The following is a 19,997-nucleotide window of genomic DNA, read 5'->3' on the forward strand; positions in this document are numbered from 1 at the left end:
ACCTAATAAGAAATTTGTACAAAAATTTTATTCTTATGTATGTATATGTATCTGTATATGTACATAGATACGTAACATATACCTATACATATGTTTATATACATAGTTATTGAAACAAAAATACAAACACAATACTATTTTAGAAGTTGTAAGGTCCATATTTATAACCTCTGTTCAGTAGTAAGATTTTCAAAGTTATAAAGTAGTAATATATTTTTAAATTAGGAATCTCTCACTTGTGATCATTATTTATCTCATTCTTTTCATTTCAAAAATGTGTGGTTACTCTCTTGTAAAATCATTATTTTAGTTAAAAGTTTGTTGAAAATTCATATATTGACTAGGCTTTTAATCTAATTCATGAGTATTTGCCTTTTTAAACTATGAGCCTTTAATTTTATATATTCAGCATACACAAAATCTGTTTAAATAATGAAAAAACACTTTCTTAAATAAAATTCCTAAGATGTTTATCCGACAAAACATAATTGTGGTATCTCCAAGTAAATACTGCCATTTGGTCTAGCCATATATTTTGTAGACCTTGATTGATGATACAACTAATATGTACTTTTAAAACTTCAGTGTAATGAAATTTATGGATTTTAGTTTTCATTTCAAATACATTGAGAAATATTGTCAATACCATTTACTAATTACAATTTTTCAATAAATTACAGCTAAACATTTACCATTTTGGAGTTTAAAGTATGTCATCATGGCAAAGTTTCGAAGAAGGACTTGCATCATTTTGTCACTTATTATTCTATTTATTTTCTCCCTGATGATGGGTTTAAAAATGCTGAGACCAAATAAAGCTACTTCCGGAGATCCTTTTGGACTTGAACTTCTTCCAGAACTTCATCAACAAACTCACTTAAGGAAAAGCTTTGATTCCCAAAACAATGACAAAGTCAACAGTGAAACAAATATCAAGAACTTAAAAAGTGTTGAAATCACTATGAAACCTTCTAAAACCTCTGAACCTTACCTGGAAGAGCTGCCACCCCTGAATTATTATTTACATGCATTTTATTACAGTTGGTATGGAAATCCACAATTTGATGGTAAATATATACATTGGAACCATCCAATCTTGAAGCATTGGGACCCTAGAATAACCAAGAATTATCCACAAGGGAAACACAGTCCCCCGGATGACATTGGCTCCAGCTTTTACCCTGAATTGGGAATTTACAGCTCTCGGGATCCTTCTGTCATTGAAAGTCACATGAAACAAATGTACTCAGCTTCAATTGGTAATTATTTTTATATGTGTGTGCTTAGGTATGTGATTGTGTGTGTATATAAATGTAGAACATTTAAATAGCTAATTACTCTTCACATTGTTATTAATTATAATTTTAAACTTATAAATACCAAATTAAGCTGTATATATATTCTTAAACACCCAGGACACCACTTTTTAACATTACTTTAAAGTACATTGTTTAATTTCTAATATTTGGAACATTTCTGGATATATTTTTATTGGGTTCTAATTTAATATCTTAATTATATTAAATTATTATTTACATAAGATACAATGAATTCTCCCACTTGAAGTACAAAGCTCAATTATGTTTCTCTAAAGTATACACCTGTTTAAATATTACCCCAACATGAAGTAAAACATTCTATAGCCCAAAACCTTTCCTCATGCTTCACTTATATACCCCGTATTCCTCCCCAGGAAACTGATTCTATCACTGTAGAGTAGTTGTGAGTGTTCTCTTATTGTATGAAAATAGAATCATCTAGAATTTTGTGTGTGTGTGTGTGTGTGTGTGTGTAGTCCTTTGTTCACATCATTTTGAAGTTTACTCATGTTGTTAACTGTGTCAGTAGTTTAGTCATTATTGCTGAGTAGTATTCCATTATATGATTATAGCAATTTGTTTCAGCATTCATCTTGATGGACATCCGGGCTGTCTCAAATTTTAGGCATGTAGTATATAATTTGGTCTTGTTTTTCTGTTTTTTTAAAACTAGTCTAATGATCTCTTTTAAAATATGTGTTTATTTATATTTAATGTAATAATGATATGGTTTATTTTAAATGTTTTGTTTGCTGTTTTGTATTTATCCCATCTGTTATTTTTTTCCTCTTTTTCTGCCTTCTCTTGTATAAAATAGGCTTGTTCCATTTTTTCTCTTCTCATACATTTTCATCTTTGTTATTTTATGATTGCTCTAAAATTTATAATACGCACTTTATCTGATCAGAAGTCTCTCGTTATTTTTGTTCCCCTTTCCCCTTAACTTTCTCTTCCCTCTAACTTCTGGCACTCCAATTGCACACGTTTACATAAAGCCATATTATCCCATCGGTAATTAGTAAAAAAAAAATAATAATAATAAAAAAATAATTATATCCCTGAGAATTCTTCAATTTGTTAATCTACTTTAAAAAAACAAAAAACAAAACAAAACAAAAAAACCCTCTGTTGTGTTTCCTCTGTCTTATTAGTGACCCTAACACCAGGGCCATAAAAACAAATTGAGTATTCTCACATTTTTATAGCTGTACAAACTATAAGCACAAACTCACTATTGAGCTGATATGTACATCAGAGGTGTGCAAGACTTACTCATGAACAAAATGTAGAATTTTATGAATCTACATCAACTATGTGTAAGATGACTTGTTTTTCTTCTGTAATTCTTATTTAAAAAATCTACCTTTCTAATATATACTTAAAGCTCCAGTTTCTATGGTCTGTGATAAAGACATAAAATATCAGACAGCATTGACTACCATCTGTGTTCACAATTTACTTTTGGGGAGAAAAACCTTTCAAATGGCTTTTCTTATTTGTACAAAGAGTTTATATCACATTTAAGTCATTTTTGTTATTTCAAGGTTGATTGTAACTATAAAGCTATGCTTTACGAAAAAATGGATATCCATGAAAGTTTCAGATTTTTTTAAGTGCAAACTGAACTTTATGCAATGAGTGTTCCCCCCATATATGTTCATATAAATAAATAATATGTAAATGACATACTTTGTATGTTATTATCTAATCGTGATTAGGAAGAAAACTTTCAGTTCATATTTAGTTTTATGCCTGCGTTATTTTGTGAATACCTTTTTTTTATTTTGATGGTATTATGAATTGGAGTTTTCTTCCATGCTTTTCAGAAGTTTTATGGTTAGTGTGTTAGTGTATGTGTTAAATGGAAGTGGTGAAAGTAACCATTCTGCCTTGTTCTTGATTCTCTAGGAAAAACTTAGTCTCACTCTTAGCTGTTCACTCTGGTATTTTTATATATAACTTTCATTGTGATAATTTCCTTCTCAGTTTTTGAGTATTTTTATCATGGAAGAGTTGAATTTTGTCAGGCCCTTTTTCTCATCAATGTAGGTTTTTTTTTTTTTCCTTCTTCACTCTGTGGTATACTACATTTATTTATTTCCACATACTGTACCATCCTTGCATTCAGGAATAAATTCCACTTAATCAAGGTTTGTAATCCTTTTACTATACAGTTGACTTTTTCAGTAATGATAGATCTTCCTCGTCTTCTGATGGGTTTATGTCCTGTTAAATCCATAGTAAGTTGAAAATATCATAGGTCAAAAATACATTTTTTAAAATTTTAATTTTTTTTAGAGATTTTACTTATTCATGAGAGGCAGAGAAGAGAGGCAGAGACATAGGCAGAGGGGGAATTAGGCTCCCTGTGAGGAGCCTGATGCAGGACTCGATCCCAGGACCACAGGATTATGACCTGAGCCAAAAGCAGACACTCAACCACTGAGCCACCCAGGCGCCCTGAAAATACATTTAATACATCTAACCTAACATAGCTCAGTCTACCTTAAAGGTTCTAAGGACACTTATATTCACCAGTAGTTGGGAAATCATCTAATATGAAGCCTCTTTTATAAATAAGGTGTCAAAAATCTCATGTAATTTATTGAATACTATATTGCAGGTGAAAAACAGAACAGTTGTATGGGTACAAAATGATTGTAGATGTATGGCTTGTTCACTTTCATGATCACCTGGCTGACTAGGAACTGTGGCTCACTGCTGCTGCTCATCATCAGGAGGGAGTATTGTACCACATATTGTTAGCCCAGGAAAAGATCAAAATTCAAAATACGGTTTCTACTGAATGCCTATCACTTTCACACTATCATAGTATCATAAAGTTGAAAAATCTTAAGTTGAACCATCTCATATCTGGTACCATCTGTATTTTGTTGAGGAATTTTTACATCAATATTCGTTTGGGATAATGGTTTAATTATGTCTTTGCTTTGGTGTTAAGGTAATGCTGACCTCAGAATTAAAAAGTATTCCCTCCTCTTTAATGTTTTGGATAGTTTGAGAAGAATTGGTTTAATTCTTCTTTAATGTATATTGATAGAACTCACCTATGAAACCTTTGGGTCCAGGGCTTTTCCTTGTTGGGAGATTTTTGATTAGTGATTTACTTTGCTTGCTAGTTATAAGTCCATTCTATTTATTTCTTCATGGTTTAGTGTTGGTAGCTTTGGGCCTTCTAGGAATTTGTATATTTCAATATGGTTGTCCAATTTTTTGCCTTATATTTTTTCATAGTACTCTCTGATCATTATTTCTGTAGAATTATTAGTAATGTCCCCACTTGTCTTTCTGATTTTAGTACTTTGTATCTTCTTTCCTTTTTCTTAGCCCATCTGGCTAGAGGTTTGTTAGTTTTGATGATTTCTTCAAAGAACCAACCTTTGTTTTCATTGATTTTTCTGTTTCTTAATTCCCTATTTCACTTATCTGTGCTCTATAAGTTCCTTCCTTCTAGAAGTCTTACTACTTTTTTCTTCTTGTACTAATTCCTTAAGTTGTAAAGTTAGGTGGTGGTTTTGAGATCATTCTTGTTTTTTAGATGTAAGCATTTATGGCTGTCAGTTTATCCCCTTAGCTAGTATCACCTCGTCCATATCCAGTTTTGATATGTCATGTTTGTTTTATTTTTTTCTAAGTGTTTAGAAAACACTTGGCTTATGATTTCTTTTTTGATCTACTGTTGTTTAATCCTTTAGTCTTTAATATAGTATATTAAATATAGACTTGAGAGGTTTTATTTTTTAATGTTAAATCTTATTCTTCATTCCTGGAATAAACCCCATTTGTTGATAATTTATTATCTTGTTTATATAATAGTATATCCTGTTTGCTAATCTTTTTTAAAAGATTTGTCTATGTCCATGTTCAGCTTGTAGATTGGTCTGCAATTTTTCTTTTCTTATCTGTCTTTTTGTTATTAAAGTAGTGCTGGTGAAGTGCTCAGTTAGGTGTCTAGCATTTGATTTTGGCTTAAATCATGATCTCACAGTCATGAGATCCAGCCTCACATTAGGCTTCATACTCAGTGTGGAATCTGCTTGATATTCTCTTCCTTTCCCTATGCCCCTCCCTTCACTTACACTTGTACTCTCTTTCTAATAAATAATTAAAATGTTAAAAAAAACAAAAATAAAAAGGCTAGCCTGATAAAACTAGTTAAAACTTCCCTCTTTTTTTCTGGAAGAGGTTAAGTAGAGTTGGTGGTATTTCATATTCTGTATTTGATAGAATTCTCCAGTGAAACCATTTTGGCCTGGCGGTTTCTTACTTCATTTAAATTCAAGTTCATTAATAGGACTATCCATGTTATCTATTTCTTCTTGAGTGAGTTTGGTCCTTTTTTAGTTTTTAAAGAACTGGTCAGTATCATCATATTTGTCAGTTTTATGTACAAAAATTTGTTTATATTATGCCTCCATTACGCTTTTAAAATATATGAGGTCTTTATATTCTGAATGTTTTACCTCTTTCATCTGTGCTTTTAATAGTTTTTTTTCCCTCTCTCTTTTTTTTTTTTTTTTTTTTTTTTAATTTTGTCAAGTGTATCTAATATTACTGATCCTTTCAGGAAACCAATACTTGGTTTCATTATCTGGAAAAATATTAATTGCTGTGGAATTATATCTTACAAATGTCAGTTGAAGTTCTTGATAGTATTGTTCAGGTCTTTTCTATGCTTGCCAGTTGTCTACTTGTTCTATCAATTATTGATAAAACAGTGTTGATGTCTTCAAGTGTAATTGTGGACTTAATCTGTTTCCCCTCCCAGGTCTGCCATTTTTTTTGTTTTCTATATTTTGAAGGTCTTTTGTTAAGTACATGAACATTGAGAACTGCTATATCATTTGGATGGAGTCCTTTATTATGAAGTATCCCTTATTTTTTTTTAAAGATTTTATTTATTTATTCATGGGAGACACAGAAAGAGAGAACCAGAGACATAGGCAGAGGGAGAAGCAGGCTCCATGTAGGGAGCCCGATATGGGACTCGGTCCCAGGACTCCAGGATCACGCCCTGAGCTGAAGGTAGACGCTTAACTGCTGAGCCACCCATGCCTGTCTGAAATATCCCTTATTAGTGCCGGAAATATTCTTTGTTCTAAGGTCTTCCTCGATGTTAATATAACAACTCAAGCTCTCTTTAATTAGTGTTTACCTGGTAAATCTTTTTTTTTGTTCTTTCTTAACCCATCTATGTCTTCATACTTAAGTTGTGTTCAAGGAAATCAGTCTGATCAGGTCTTGCTTTTTTTAAACCAATTTGAAAATTTTGTCCTTAAAATGGTATGCTTAGACTGTTTGTACTCAGTGTGATATAGGATTAGATGGATTGCAGTCTGTCATTTGCCACTCCCTATTTATTCCATTTCTTTGTTCCCCTCTTTTTTTTTCTGTGTTCTTTGGATTAATTGAATAATTTTTATGATTCATATGCTCTTCACTATTTGCTTCTTTTTTCTTTTTTTAGTTGTTGACATAAGGTTTACCAAGTACACCTTTATATGATCAGTCCACTTGCAAATAATACATACTTTGTATATAGTATAAGGACCTCATCACAATATATTCCAAATTTTTCCGTCCCATATCTTTTGCTATTGTCATAACTGTCACATAAGACACTGTACATTATTACTCTTTTTCTTATAGATCAGAGGTTGGCTAACATCTTCTTTAAAGGACCAGCCATATTTTTGGTTTTGCAGGCCACATTGTCTATTACAACTACCCAACTCAGCCATTAAATGTAAAAGTGGCCATATGTAAACAAATGTATAGAAAACTTACAGAGGAGAAGATTTGGCTTGTGTGCCATAGTTTGTTGATGACAGCTTTAAACAATCATTCAAAAAAAAAAGTAAAATAAACAATCATTCATCTTATAAATAATTAAAAGACAAATGTTAATTTTATCTTTTATATTTCCAGTGTTCTTATAATACTAATCTGCTTGTGAGGAATTCTTTCAAGTGTTGTTTATATTGTTTTGAATGATGTTTCTTCTGCTATAGAATTCTCAGTGGGCAGATTTTAGAGGTTTTTGTGTTCTTATGGAACTTTAAAAATGTTACTCTATTATCTTCGATCCTGGTTTCTGATAAGTATACTATAATTTTTACAAATCTTTTCATATCTTTACTTTTCTGAATGTTTCTGTCTTCTTGCATTGACTTAAAATGTTTTTTTCTTCGTTTTTTATTTTTAGCAGTTTAAAGATTTGTATATGTTGGTTTTGGTATTTATCCTAGGTATTCTGAGCTTCTTGAATTTGTCGTTTTGTCTGTCATCTGCTTTAGATAATTCTTAGCAATTACTTTACATGTATACCTTCTGCCTCTTCAGAGTTTACAATGAGATGAATGGTAGAATGTTGATGTTTATCCTAGAAATGTTGGATGTTTTGTTTTAAACTTTATTATTATATTTTAATTATTATAATTTTTGTGACTTGCTTGAATTTACTCTCCTTAGCTCTGTTCATTCTGTTCATGAGTTTGTTGAAGGTATTCTTCATCTTTTAACATGTTTTTCATACCCAAATTTCTTATTCTTTTTATTGAGGTACAACTAACATTACAACAGTATGTTGTATTGTATACAACATCAGTGTTGTATTGATATCAAGTGCTCAACATACTTGTTCAACATATGTGGCTTAGTGCTACTATAAGTGTAGTCACCATCTGTCACCATACAATGTTATTACAATATTATTGATGACATTCCCTATGCTATACCTTTCATCTCTCTGACTTATTTATTCCTTAACTGTAAGTTTGTACTTCTTAATATCCTTTATCCATTTCACCCATCCCCCCACCGTTCTCCCTTCAGGCAGCTACCAATTTGTTCTTCATATTTATGGGTCTGTTTCTGCTTTGTTTTTTGTTTGTTTTATTTTTTAGGTTCCACATATAAATGAAATACCATGATATTTGTGTCCCTGACTTATTTCACTTAATACGCTCTGGGTCCATCTATGTTTTTCAAATGGCAAGACTTCATTCTTTTTATGGCTAAGTAATATTCCATTGTGTGTGTGTACGTATATACATGTATTTAGACACACCACATCATATTTAGCAATTCATCTATGGAAGGGTACTTGGTCTGCCTCTATATTTTGGCTATTGTAAATAATGGTGCATATATCTTTTTGAATTAGTGTTTTCATTTTCTGTAGAAAAAAATAAGTGTTTTCATTTCCAGTAGTAGAATTACTGGATCATAAGGTCTTTTTCTTCCTTCCTTTCTGAACGCTTTCAAGATCTATCTATCTATCATCTATCTATCTATCTATCTATCTATCTATCTATCTATCTATCTATCTACCATCTCTTTATCTGTGTGAGAGTGTGAGCATGCATGAATGTGGAGAGGAGATGGAGGGAGAGGGAGAACAGACTGCCAACTGAGCAGGGATCCCAATGTGGGGCTTGATCTCAGGACCCTGAGATCGTGACCTGAGCCAAAGGCAGACACTTAACCACCTGGTGCCCCCGATCATAAGGTATTTCTATTTTTAGTTTTTTGAGGAACCTCTATACTGTTTTTTGCACAGTGGCTGCACCTATTTACAGTCTTTCCAACATTGTATAAGGGTTTCTTTTTTCCCATATTCTTGCCAAGACTCGTTATTTGCTGTCTTTTTTATTCTAGCCATACTAACAGATACAAGATAATATTTCATTTTGGTTTTGATTTGCATTTCCCTGATGATCAGTGGTGTTGAACATCTTTTCATGTGATTATTGGTCGTCTGTATGTCCTCTTTGGAAAAAATATTCAAGACTTCTGCCCATTTTTAAATCAAATTATTTTTTGTTTTTTCTTTTTTTATTGGTGATACTGGTGTTAAGTTATATGATATGACATATGATTTATAGATACCTTCTCCCATTCAGTAGGTTGCCTTTTCATTTTGTTCATGGATTCCTTTGCTGGGCAAAGCTTTTTATTTTGGGATAGTCCCAATAGTTTATTTTTGCTTTTGTTTCCCTTGTCAAAGGAGACAAAACTAGGAAAATTTTGCTAAGACCATTGTCAAAAGACATTACTGTTTTCTTCTAGGGAGATATTGAGTTGCAGGTCTCACACTTAGGTCTTTAATCCCTTTTGAGTTTATTTTTTTTGTATATTGGGAGAAAGTTGTCCAGTTTCACTTCTTTGCATGTAGCTGTAGAGCTTTACCAGAACCCTTTATTGACAAGTCTATCTTTATCCCATTGTATATCCTTGTTTCCTTTGTTATAGACTAATTGACTATGGGTTTAGTTCTGAGCCCTCTGTTCTGTTCCATTGATTTATGTTTCTTATTTTTTATCCAATACAATACGGTTTTGATTACTACATCTTTGTGTAGTGTACCTTGAAATCTGGGATTGTGATACCTTCAACTTTACTCCTTTTAAAAAAAAAAAATTACTTATTAGAGAGAGAGAGAGAGAGAGAGAGAGAGAGATCACAGAGGCAGAGGCAGAGAAAGAGGAGAAGCCAACTTCCCGCTGAGCAGAGAGCCTAATGCAGGACTCCCAGGGCCCTGAGATCATGATCTGAGTCAAAGGCAGACACTTGACTGACTGAGCCACCTAGGTGACCCAACTTTATTCTTCTTTCACAGGATTGCTTTGACTGAGGTCTAGTGGTTCTATACAAATTTTAGGATTATTTGTTTCAGTTCTGTGAAAAGTGCTGTTGGTATTTTGATAGAGCTTGCATTGAGTCTATAGATTACTTTTGTTAATATGGACATTTCAACAGTATTTTTCCAAACCATGAATATGGAACATTTTTCCATTTATTAGTGTTCTTTAATTTTTTTCATCAGTGTTTTATAGTTTTCAGAGTATAATTTTTTTTACCTTCTTTATTAAGTTTATTCTCAGATATTTTATTATTTTTGGTGTGATTGTAAATGAAGCTGTTTTCTTTATTTCTCTTATACTTTGTCAGTAATGTATAGATAATGCAACAGATTTCTTTTTATTAATTTTGTATCTTGCAACTTTACTGAATTCATTGATCAGTTCTTAGTAGTTTTTCGGTGGAGTCTTTAGGGTGTTCTATATATAGTATCATGTCATTTGCAAATAGTGACAATTTTACTTCTTTACCAATTTGGATAACTTCTATTTCTTGTCTGATTACTGCAATTAGGACTTCAGTACTATATTGAATAAAGATAGTGAGAGTGGACATCCTTGCTTCATTCCTGAAAAAGGAAACACTTTCAATCTTTCACCATTGACTGTGGTGTTAATTGTGGGGTTTTACTATGTGATTTTTATTATCTTGAATTATGTTACCTCAAAACCCATTTTGTTGAGAGTCTTTATCACAAATGGGTGTATGTTTATGTCATTTGCTATTTTTGCATCGATTGAGCTTATCATATGGTTTTTATCCTTTCTCTTGTTATTGTGATATATCACATTGATTGTTTTGCACATATTGAAACACCCTTGCATCCCTAGAATAATCCTACTTGATTGTGGTGAATGATCCTTTTAGTATATTGTTGAATTCTGTTTGCTGGTATTTTGTTGAGGATTTTATATCTACATGTTAATCAGAAATACTGGTCTCCAGTTTTCTTTCCATGTATTGTCTTTGTCTAGTTTTGGTATTAGTCTAATGATGGCCTCATAGAATTAATTTGTTAATTTTCCTTCTGTTTTGGGGAATAGTTTGATAAGAGTAAACATTAACTCTTCTTTAAATGTTTGGTAGAATTCACTTGTAAATCTGTTGGGTTTGAACGTTTATTTGTTGGGAGCTTTTTTATAACCAGTTCAATTTCATTACTAGTCATTGGCCTATTCAAATTTTCTATTTCGTCCTGATTCAGTTTTGGAAGATTATGTATTTCTAGGAATTAATCCTTTTCTCCTAGGTTATCCCAATTTTATGGATGTGCAAGTGGTGGGGAAGGGGAGAGGAAAGGAAGAATCTTAAGCAGGCCCCATGCCCAGTGCAGAACCCCAAGTGGGACTTAATCTCATGACCCTGATATGACCTGTACCAAAATCAAGTTGGGTACTTAACCCACTGAGCCACCAAGCTGCCTCTTGCACCAATTTGTTGAAACATATTTTTTCATTATATTCTTTTATAAATCTTCACATTTCTGTGGTATTGGTGGTTATTTCTCCTTCATTTCTGATTTTATTTATTTGAGTCCTCTTTTTTTTTTTTTTTTCCTTGATGAATCTGGCCAAAATTTTATCAATTTTGTTTTTCTTTTCAAGGAAGCAGTCCTGATTTCATTGATCTTTTTTTCTTTTTTTCTGTTTGGTGGTCTTTATTTACTTATCTATCTATCTATCATCTATCTATCTCTGTTTCTGCTCTGAACTTTATTATTGTGTTTGGACTATGTTTGTTCTTTTTCTAGCTCTTTTAGGCCTGGGTTTGGTAATTTGAAATTTTTTCTTGTTTCTTGAGACAGGCCTGTATTGCCATAACTTCTCTCTTAGAGCTTAACTGCTTTTTATGTGTCCCAAAGATTTTGGATAGTATATTTTCATTTTCATTATCTCTAAGTGCTTTTTAATTTTCTTTTTGATTTCATGATTGACTTACTCACTGCTTAGTAGCATGTTGTTTGGCCTTGCTGTATTTATGATCTTTACAGATTTTTTTCTTGTAATTGACTTCTAGTTTCACATTATCATGGCAAAAAGATCCTATATATGATCTTAATCTTCTTAAATTTATTGACACTTGTTTTGTGTCCTAACATATTATGTGTCTTGGAGAATGTTCGATGTGCATTTGGAAAGAATGTATTTTTTTCTGTTTTTGAATAGAATGTTCTGAATACATCTGTTAATTTCCATCTTATCTAATGTGTCATTCGGAGCTACTTTTTCCTTGGTATTTTTCTCTCTGGATTGTCTTTCCATTGATGTAAGTGGGGGTATAAACACCTCTACTATTATTATAATACTGTCAATTTCTCCATTGCTGTCAATGGTTGCTTTATATATTTAGGTGTTTCTATTTTGGGTGTATAGATATGTACAATTGTTATATCTTCTTGTTGGATTGACCCCTTTATTATTATGTAATGCCCTTTTTTGTCTCTTGCTACAGTCTTTGTTTTAAAGTTTATTCTGTCCCATTAGTATTGATAACAAAGTTTGTTGTTGTTGTTGGATGGTCTAGGTTTTCCAGGTCTCCTTCTTTTCAGAATGTGTGTATCTTTAGGTCTGAAGTGAATGTTTTTTGGGCAGGATATAGATGGGTCTTGTTCTGTTAGCCATTCAGTAGCCCTGTGTCTTTTAAGAGCATTTAGTCCATTTATATTTAATATTGATAGGTATGTACTTAATGCTTTTTTGGTTGTTTTAGCTTTTCTCTGTATCTTTCTTTTAATTTCGTTTGATGGTTTTATTTAGTGTTATGCTTGGATTCTGTGTGTGTGTCTCTGTGTATCCATGTATAGGTTTTTGATTTTTGGTTTCCATTAATTTATATATAATGTGCATACCAGTCTTGGTTCATGATTGCTTAAGTTCAAACACATTCTGAATAGTACTAAATATATATATTATGTTTTCTTAGTTTGTATATGCTTCAAGTGACTTTTGTAGGTATAATTGATCTTACTGCTTTTATGTCTTAACTTCCATACTGGCTTTATAAGTAATTCATTTACTTCCTTTACCGTATGTGTGCTTTTACCTGTGAATTTTTTTCTTTTATAATTTTCTTACTTGTACTTATGGTTTCTTTTGATATGAAGAATTCTGTTTATCATGTAAGGCTGGTTTAGTGGTGATGAACTCCTTTAACTTTTGTTTGGGAAGCTACTTCTTTTCCCTTTCCTTTTCCTTTTTCTTTTCCCTTTCCTTTTCCTTTTCCTTTTCCTTTTCCTTTTCCTTTTTCTTTTTCTTTTTCTTTTCCTTTTTCTTTTCCTTTTTCTTTTATTAATATTTTACTTACTCATCAGAGACACAGAGAGAGAAGCAGAGACATAGACAGAGGGAGAAGTAGGCTCCCTTTGGGGAGCCCGATGCAGGACTCAGTCCCGGGATCATGACCTGAACCAAATGCAGATGCTCAATCACTGAGCCACTCAGACATCCTATTTCTATTCTGAATGATAAACTTGCTGGGCATTCTTGGTAGCAAATTTTATGTTTTGTTTTGTTTTATTCCCCGCCCCCCTTTCATCCTTTTGAATATATCATGCCACTTTCTTCTGACCTTTACAGTTTCTGCTGAGAAATCAGCTAATAGCCTTAGGGAGTTTTCCTTGTATATAACTTTTTCTTTACTCTTGCTGATTTTAAAATTCTTTTTATCGTTATGTTTTGCCATTTTACTTACTATGTGTCTTAGTGTGGACCTTGGGTTCATCTTGTTGGTGCCTGTGTGTGCTTCCTGGATCTGATGTCCATTTCCTTTCCCAGATTAGAAGTTTTCAGCTTTACTTTTTCAGATTTTCTCCTGCCTTCTCTCTTTCCTTTTTATGTTTTCCCTATAATGTGGATGTTACTACACTTGATGATGAGTTTCTTTAATCATCTTCTCCTCTTCCTCCTCCTCCTCTTCCTCTTCTTTCCTTCCTTCCTTCCTTCCTCCCTCCCTTCCTTCCTTCCTTCCTTCCTTCCTTCCTTCCTTCCTTCCTTCCTTCCTTCTCCTCCTCCTCCTCCTCTTCCTCCTCCTCCTCTTCCTCCTCCTCCTCGTCCTCTTCCTCCTCTTCTTTTCATTAACCTCTTTCTCTCTTTGCTGTTCAGCTTGGATGCTTCCTCCCATTACCCTGTCTTCCAGATCACTGATCTGTTCTTCTACATCCTTTAATCTTCTGTGTATTGTCTCTGGCTTTTTGTTTTGTTTCATAATCTAAGCAATTGAGTTCTTTATCTCTAACTGGCTCTTCTTTTATACATCTCTTTGTTGAAGTTCTGAGTTCATTCATTCTATTTTCAAGTCCAGTGACTATCTTTATGATCATTACTTTGAATTGTCTGTCAGGCATATTTGCTTATCTCAGTTTCATTTAATTCTTTTGCTATGATTTGTTTCATTTGGGACATATTTCTCCATGTCCTCATTTTGTCTAACTCTGTGTTTGTGTCCATGTATTAGGGAGATCATTTATGTCTCCTGCTTTTTTAAAAGTAATGGCCTGTAGAAGAGGTCCTGTGGTACCCTGTCAATCCTCCCTGGTCACCAGAAACAGGTACACCTGGGGTGTCTCCTCTGTAGGCGGTGTGTGCCCTAATGTTGTGGTGGAACTGCTTTTGTGTTCAGCTCAGCCAACTGCAGTGACCCATTGTAGGCACACTAGGCAGTTTGTGCAATTGAGAAGTCTATTTGAGGCCTTGGCAGGCTAGTAGGTGGGTAGGGTCAGCAATCAGGCTGTTTGCCCTTAGCCTTTCTGCCACAGCTGTGGGATACCAAACAGCAAACGTTCTTTCTGTTCAGCCAGTAAAGAGGCTTTGATGCTGGAACTTTGGGCATTCTAGTGTAGGATTATCTTCCCCTTTCCCCAGGGCAGGAATCACTTTTGAGTGATGCTGGTCCCTGCTGGGGTTGCTTGAGGGTTATGGTGGGGCAGGAACCACTTTGGTGGAATGCCTGACAGGGCGGTAGGAGGGTTGGATGGTAGGTCTGCAGGTGAATGTGGGGACAGAGCACATAGTACTAGCAAGATAGGTAGAGAGTGTTAGTACTGGCTCCTGCAAGTGTCCGACTACCTAGGATGGGAGAGGGCAAGAGAAATGACACCTTACCAATACTTTTGTTTCGAAAGAAGTCTTCTGATGATTCCCCCCTCGCCCCCTCCCCCTGGCATATGTTCTAAGATTACTGAATAAATCTCCTTCATGTATACCCCAGGCACTTTTCAGACTGCTGTTGTGCTGTGTCTCTGGTTGAGTTAATAATTATGCTGGATTTTTAAAGGCAGGACTCTGTTCCCTATTGTTATCTGACCCTGTTGAAGTTAATCCCAGCTGATTTTTAAAGTATGCGAAGTTAAGTCTTGCTGATATAAAGTTCCTAAAGTTAAGTACCATTGGTTTTCAAGGCTTGATGTTATGGGAACTCATCTTCCCAGTGCATTCCCCAGTGTCCTGCGTGCTGGTGTAGGGTTTAATCCTCTTCCTTTTCTTTAGTTGTGGTATAAGTCCTGTTTGTGGTTAATCTCACCTGGCGTTTTGATTCCTAATTGTGCCTCCACCTCTTCTATCCTTTTTGATGTGACTACCTGTCTGTGATTTAACTGTGGAAAGTCTTCTCTGCCAGTCTTCAGATTATTTTCATATATTTTACATATATGTGGCTATAATCTTGGGAGGAGGTGAGTTTGGGATCATCCTACATATCTTTCCTGAATTTCTATTTGATTCTTAGTTTTCATCTCAGCTGATCTACATATGATGGCTCTCTTTCCCATTAGACCTTTTAATGTTTTAATCATAATAATTTTATACTCATTGTTTAATTATTTCTGTTTCATATCTTAGTCTAGTTCTTTTGACTGCTTTGGCTCTTGACAGTTATTTTTTTCTTGCTTTTTTATATGCCTGGTGCTTTTTGTTGAACATAGGTTATCTTATATAGTGACAATAGTATTCATGTCTAGAACTGGGCTTGCCTTTCTTCTAAATCTTTAGTTTGGAATAATGTTTGATATGTTAGAAAGAAACAGTAAATTATATGAGAAGCTATTATAAACTTTGCGGAGTTAAATGCATCCTACTTTATTTGTCATTGTCTTTTTATTTCCTTGTAATTATGTGGGGGTCTTATTTTATTCATTCTCTGTACTTTTTAAAACATAACTTTTAGAGAATGAACTGAACTTATATCCAATTTACAAATGGAAATTTAAGTAAAATAAAAAATACCTATCAAATAATGGAATGGGAACTTGATTCTCTAGGTCTGATTTCATGTCTTGTGTTCTTAACTATTATCTGTCTAGATTCATTATTTGACTACATTGGAAGAAAACATAATTGAGTTTCATTTATATTGAAGGCCCTGTGATATGTGCTTTGGAGGGACAACATAATCAATAGGACATCTGTATTTAATAAAATGCTAGGGGTGCCTGGGTGGCTCAGTTGGTTAAGTGTCTGACTTTTGGTTTCAGTTCTGGTTGCGATCTCAAAGGTCATGAGATCAAGCCCCACATCAGGCTCTGAGCTCAGTAGGGAGTCTGCTTGAAAACTATCTCCCTCTGCCCCACCCCCTGCTTGGCACACACTCTCTGTCTCTCAAATAGATATATCTTAAAAAAATAAAAAATAAACTGCTAATATTCTAAGAATAGACCTTAAAGAATAGTTCTTGTCACTAAACAGTTGAAATAGTAGAAATACACAGTAATCATATTTGTAAATGATACTTAGTTTATGTGTTTAGGGAAAGTTTTCTGGTTGCTGTGATGATTCGTTACCTCTGTAAGTGGTCCAACCCTCCTCATGAGGAGGACCATCATCATTGGCTTATTTCACAGGCCATTACTTACTCAGAACTCATGAGTCATATAGTTCAAGAGACACTGTACAAAGATAAATTAGACTGTGGAACACAGTATGGGGATAGAATTAGACATGTGGAAAGGATAATTTGATACAATAAAAATCTGAAAGAAAATGAGGAACAAAGAACATTCTTCTTAAGCCTTAGTATATAACTTCAACGAGGAAAATGAAGAAGAAAAATCAGTAGAGAAGAATGAAATGGTTAGAGTATCAGGAGAATCAATAATCTAGCAATGCTGTCCAATAGAACTTTCTTGATAATGAAAATGTTCTATATCTGTGCTGTTCAATACAGTAGAAAATACTCGTCACTTTAAAGCTAGAGAATTTCCCAAGTGTTTTCAACCTGGGACTTAATCCACAGTTTTGAGAATTGGTTTACTTCTGCCAACTCTTTTGGGCAGACTGATTTCCTTGCTCATTTACTTCTCTTCTTCATGATTTTGCCTCAATTTGGACAAGAAATTCCTTACTCTCCAGCTCTTTGACTTTAAGTTTTTTGTAATCCATATTTTATTTAATAAGTTTTTTTCATTGGAAATGTTCTGTGTAGCCTAATCTATTACTAGAAACAGGAATCTTTTGTATTTCATGGAAGAATGCTATGCCTACAATTTTCCTAGGCTTCACGGCATTTTCTTTCTTTTGTATATTCTTCCTTTACTATTTTGTCTCAACTTTGTTTTCTTCATTTATTTCTTGCAGGATTTTTTAATAATTTCCATGTTGAGAATATTTTGATTGTGACTTTTCACTGATAGTGTTCTTTTTATAAGCTAGGCTGGTAGGCAGCTTAGATGTTTGATCCATTGTTTCCAGACACTTTCTTACCAGCATTTTTCTCTATATGGTGGACTCCCTTTGTGGCTAGCCATAAGCTTCCCTAAAGCATCTGATGTATTTTAGATTATTTTTTCTACTTCTTGTGTTCTTATTGCTATTTTTATTTTCAGAGTAGATAGATGATACAGACATCTCTTTCTGTAAACTTTGATGACAGTTCTGTTTTATTTCTCTAGATGGGACTGCTCTGTACATTGCTGGTTCTACTATAAAGTTTAAAGCTTATAATTTAGTTCTCTGCCGGTTTCTAATCTTGCACTTCTGTATTTCCACATGCTTCTCTTTTGGTACCATTGTATTTATCTCCATGCCTTGAAGAGTATTTTGATTGATTTAGAAATAAGTAGCATTTTATTAATGGCCTCTCATTTCTTTATATATTAGTGAGGCTTTGAATTAGTTGATTTCCAATATTCCTTCAAAGTTAGTGTTTTTTTTTTTTTTTGCAAGCTTATGTTTCTAAAACTTATTTTGTAATATATCATTTCAAAAGTAAGTAAGTAATACAAGGAGAAACTAATTTTTTTCTTGAATTTTCATAATTGTGCCAAATGGTAAGTATCCATAGTATCTTCCAGTATGTAAATGGATAAACTGTGGTACATTTGTGCAATGAGATATTATGCAGCAGTAAAAAGAATGCTCTATAAATTCATAAAAAGACACAAATGAACCTTAATTAAGATGGCTGACTGAAAGAGTTACTGTGTGATTCCACCTATGTAACCTTGTGGAAAAGACAAAGCAATAGAGATATTGAAAAGATCAGTTATTATCCAGGGAATTGAGAGGGAGAGGAAGGAGGGATGAATAGATGCCAAAAGATTCTGAGGTTGGTAAAACTATTCTGCATAATACTGTAATGGTGGGCACATATGCTTTTGTCAGAAGCCATACAACTGTACATCATAAAGAGTGAACCCTAATGTAAATTGTGGACTTTGCTTAATAATGTATCAATATTGGTTCAAGTGTGGCAAATATACTACATTACTGCAAGATATTAATAACAGGAACCCTGTATGTGAGTTGGAGAGGGGTGTAGGAGGAGAATATATGGAAACTACTTTCTGTGTAATTTTTCTGTAAACCTAAACTTATTCTGGAAAGTAGAACCTATTAACTAAAATATATTCATACCTGATAAAAAAATTCACAAATATGACTATATAAAGTAAATAACCATACATAGTATCTAAGTAAGAAAACAACTCATATGATAATGTATTTCTTTTCTATTATTAACAATTTGATCTTTATTCTACCTTTTTAAAAACTTTTTTTAGAATACCTCTAGTTACTCCTGTTCCTATATTTATTTTTCTTTTTGGCCTTTTCTATTAGGTGTACTAGCCCTATCTTGGTACCCACCTGGTACAAATGATGAGAATGGAGAAAATACTGATGACTTGGTACCAACTATTTTGGATAAAGCTCATAAATATAATCTGAAGGTATTTAATTTTATATTTTTTTGAGATATCATTGGCATGACATATTCAGTTTCAGGTATTCAACATAATGATTTGATATGTTTATTTTGTGAAAGGATCATCACAAAAACCTAGTTAACATTCATCATCACATTTTTACAAATTATTTTTTCTTGTGATACAAATTTTTAAGATCTATTCTTATTGGCTTTTAAATGTATAATACCATGTTAATTATAGTCACCATGCTATACATTATATACCTAGGTATATTTTTATTTTATAACTGGAAATCTGTACCTTTTAACCATCTTCACTCATTTCATCCTCTACCCCCTCTCACCTTAGAACATCTGTTCTCTGTATCTATGAGGTTGTTGTTGTTTTGTTTTTAATTCTACATTTAAGTGAGATCATACGATATCTGTCTTTATCTGACAGACTTATTTGTAGCATAATGAACTCAAGGTCCATCTACGTTGTAACAAATGACAAGATTTCCTTCTTTTTGTAGTAAAATAACATTCACCTTGTCTATATAAATTTTCTTCATTAATGGACATTTAGGTTATTTTCATTTCTTGGCTGTTGTAAATATAGGCACACCTTGTTTGTGGTGCCTAGCTTTTTGTGCTTTGCAGATACTATATTTTTTTAAAAAATTGACATTTTGTGGCAAGGCTGCATATAGCATATATATATCAGCACTATATTCCAACAGTATTTGCTTCATGTTTTGCATCACATTTTGGTAATTCTTACAGTATTCCAAACTTTTTCATTATATTGGTTAAGGTGATTTGCGATGAGTGATTATGACTTGTTGAAAGATCAAATGATGGCTAGTGCTTTTTAGCATTAAAATATTTTTTAATTAA

At 33.2% G+C, this 19,997-nt stretch overlaps 1 protein-coding gene across 8 annotated transcripts in view; it reads left to right on the plus strand.

Annotated features, from left to right (window-relative positions):
- Positions 1–19,997, plus strand: part of MANEA (mannosidase endo-alpha) — a 73,557-nt gene that overhangs the window by 23,161 nt on the left and 30,399 nt on the right. For all 8 annotated transcript variants that reach the window (XM_038554754.1, XM_038554748.1, XM_038554753.1 and 5 more), the window contains 2 exons: positions 681–1,259; positions 19,031–19,140. In XM_038554754.1, the coding sequence (XP_038410682.1) occupies positions 719–1,259; positions 19,031–19,140 (651 nt within the window). In that variant the 5' untranslated portion in view covers positions 681–718. The remainder of the gene's footprint in view (positions 1–680; positions 1,260–19,030; positions 19,141–19,997) is intronic.

This window comes from Canis lupus, chromosome 12 (assembly GCF_011100685.1).
Source record: "Canis lupus familiaris isolate Mischka breed German Shepherd chromosome 12, alternate assembly UU_Cfam_GSD_1.0, whole genome shotgun sequence".
Taxonomy (NCBI): Eukaryota; Metazoa; Chordata; class Mammalia; order Carnivora; family Canidae; genus Canis; species Canis lupus.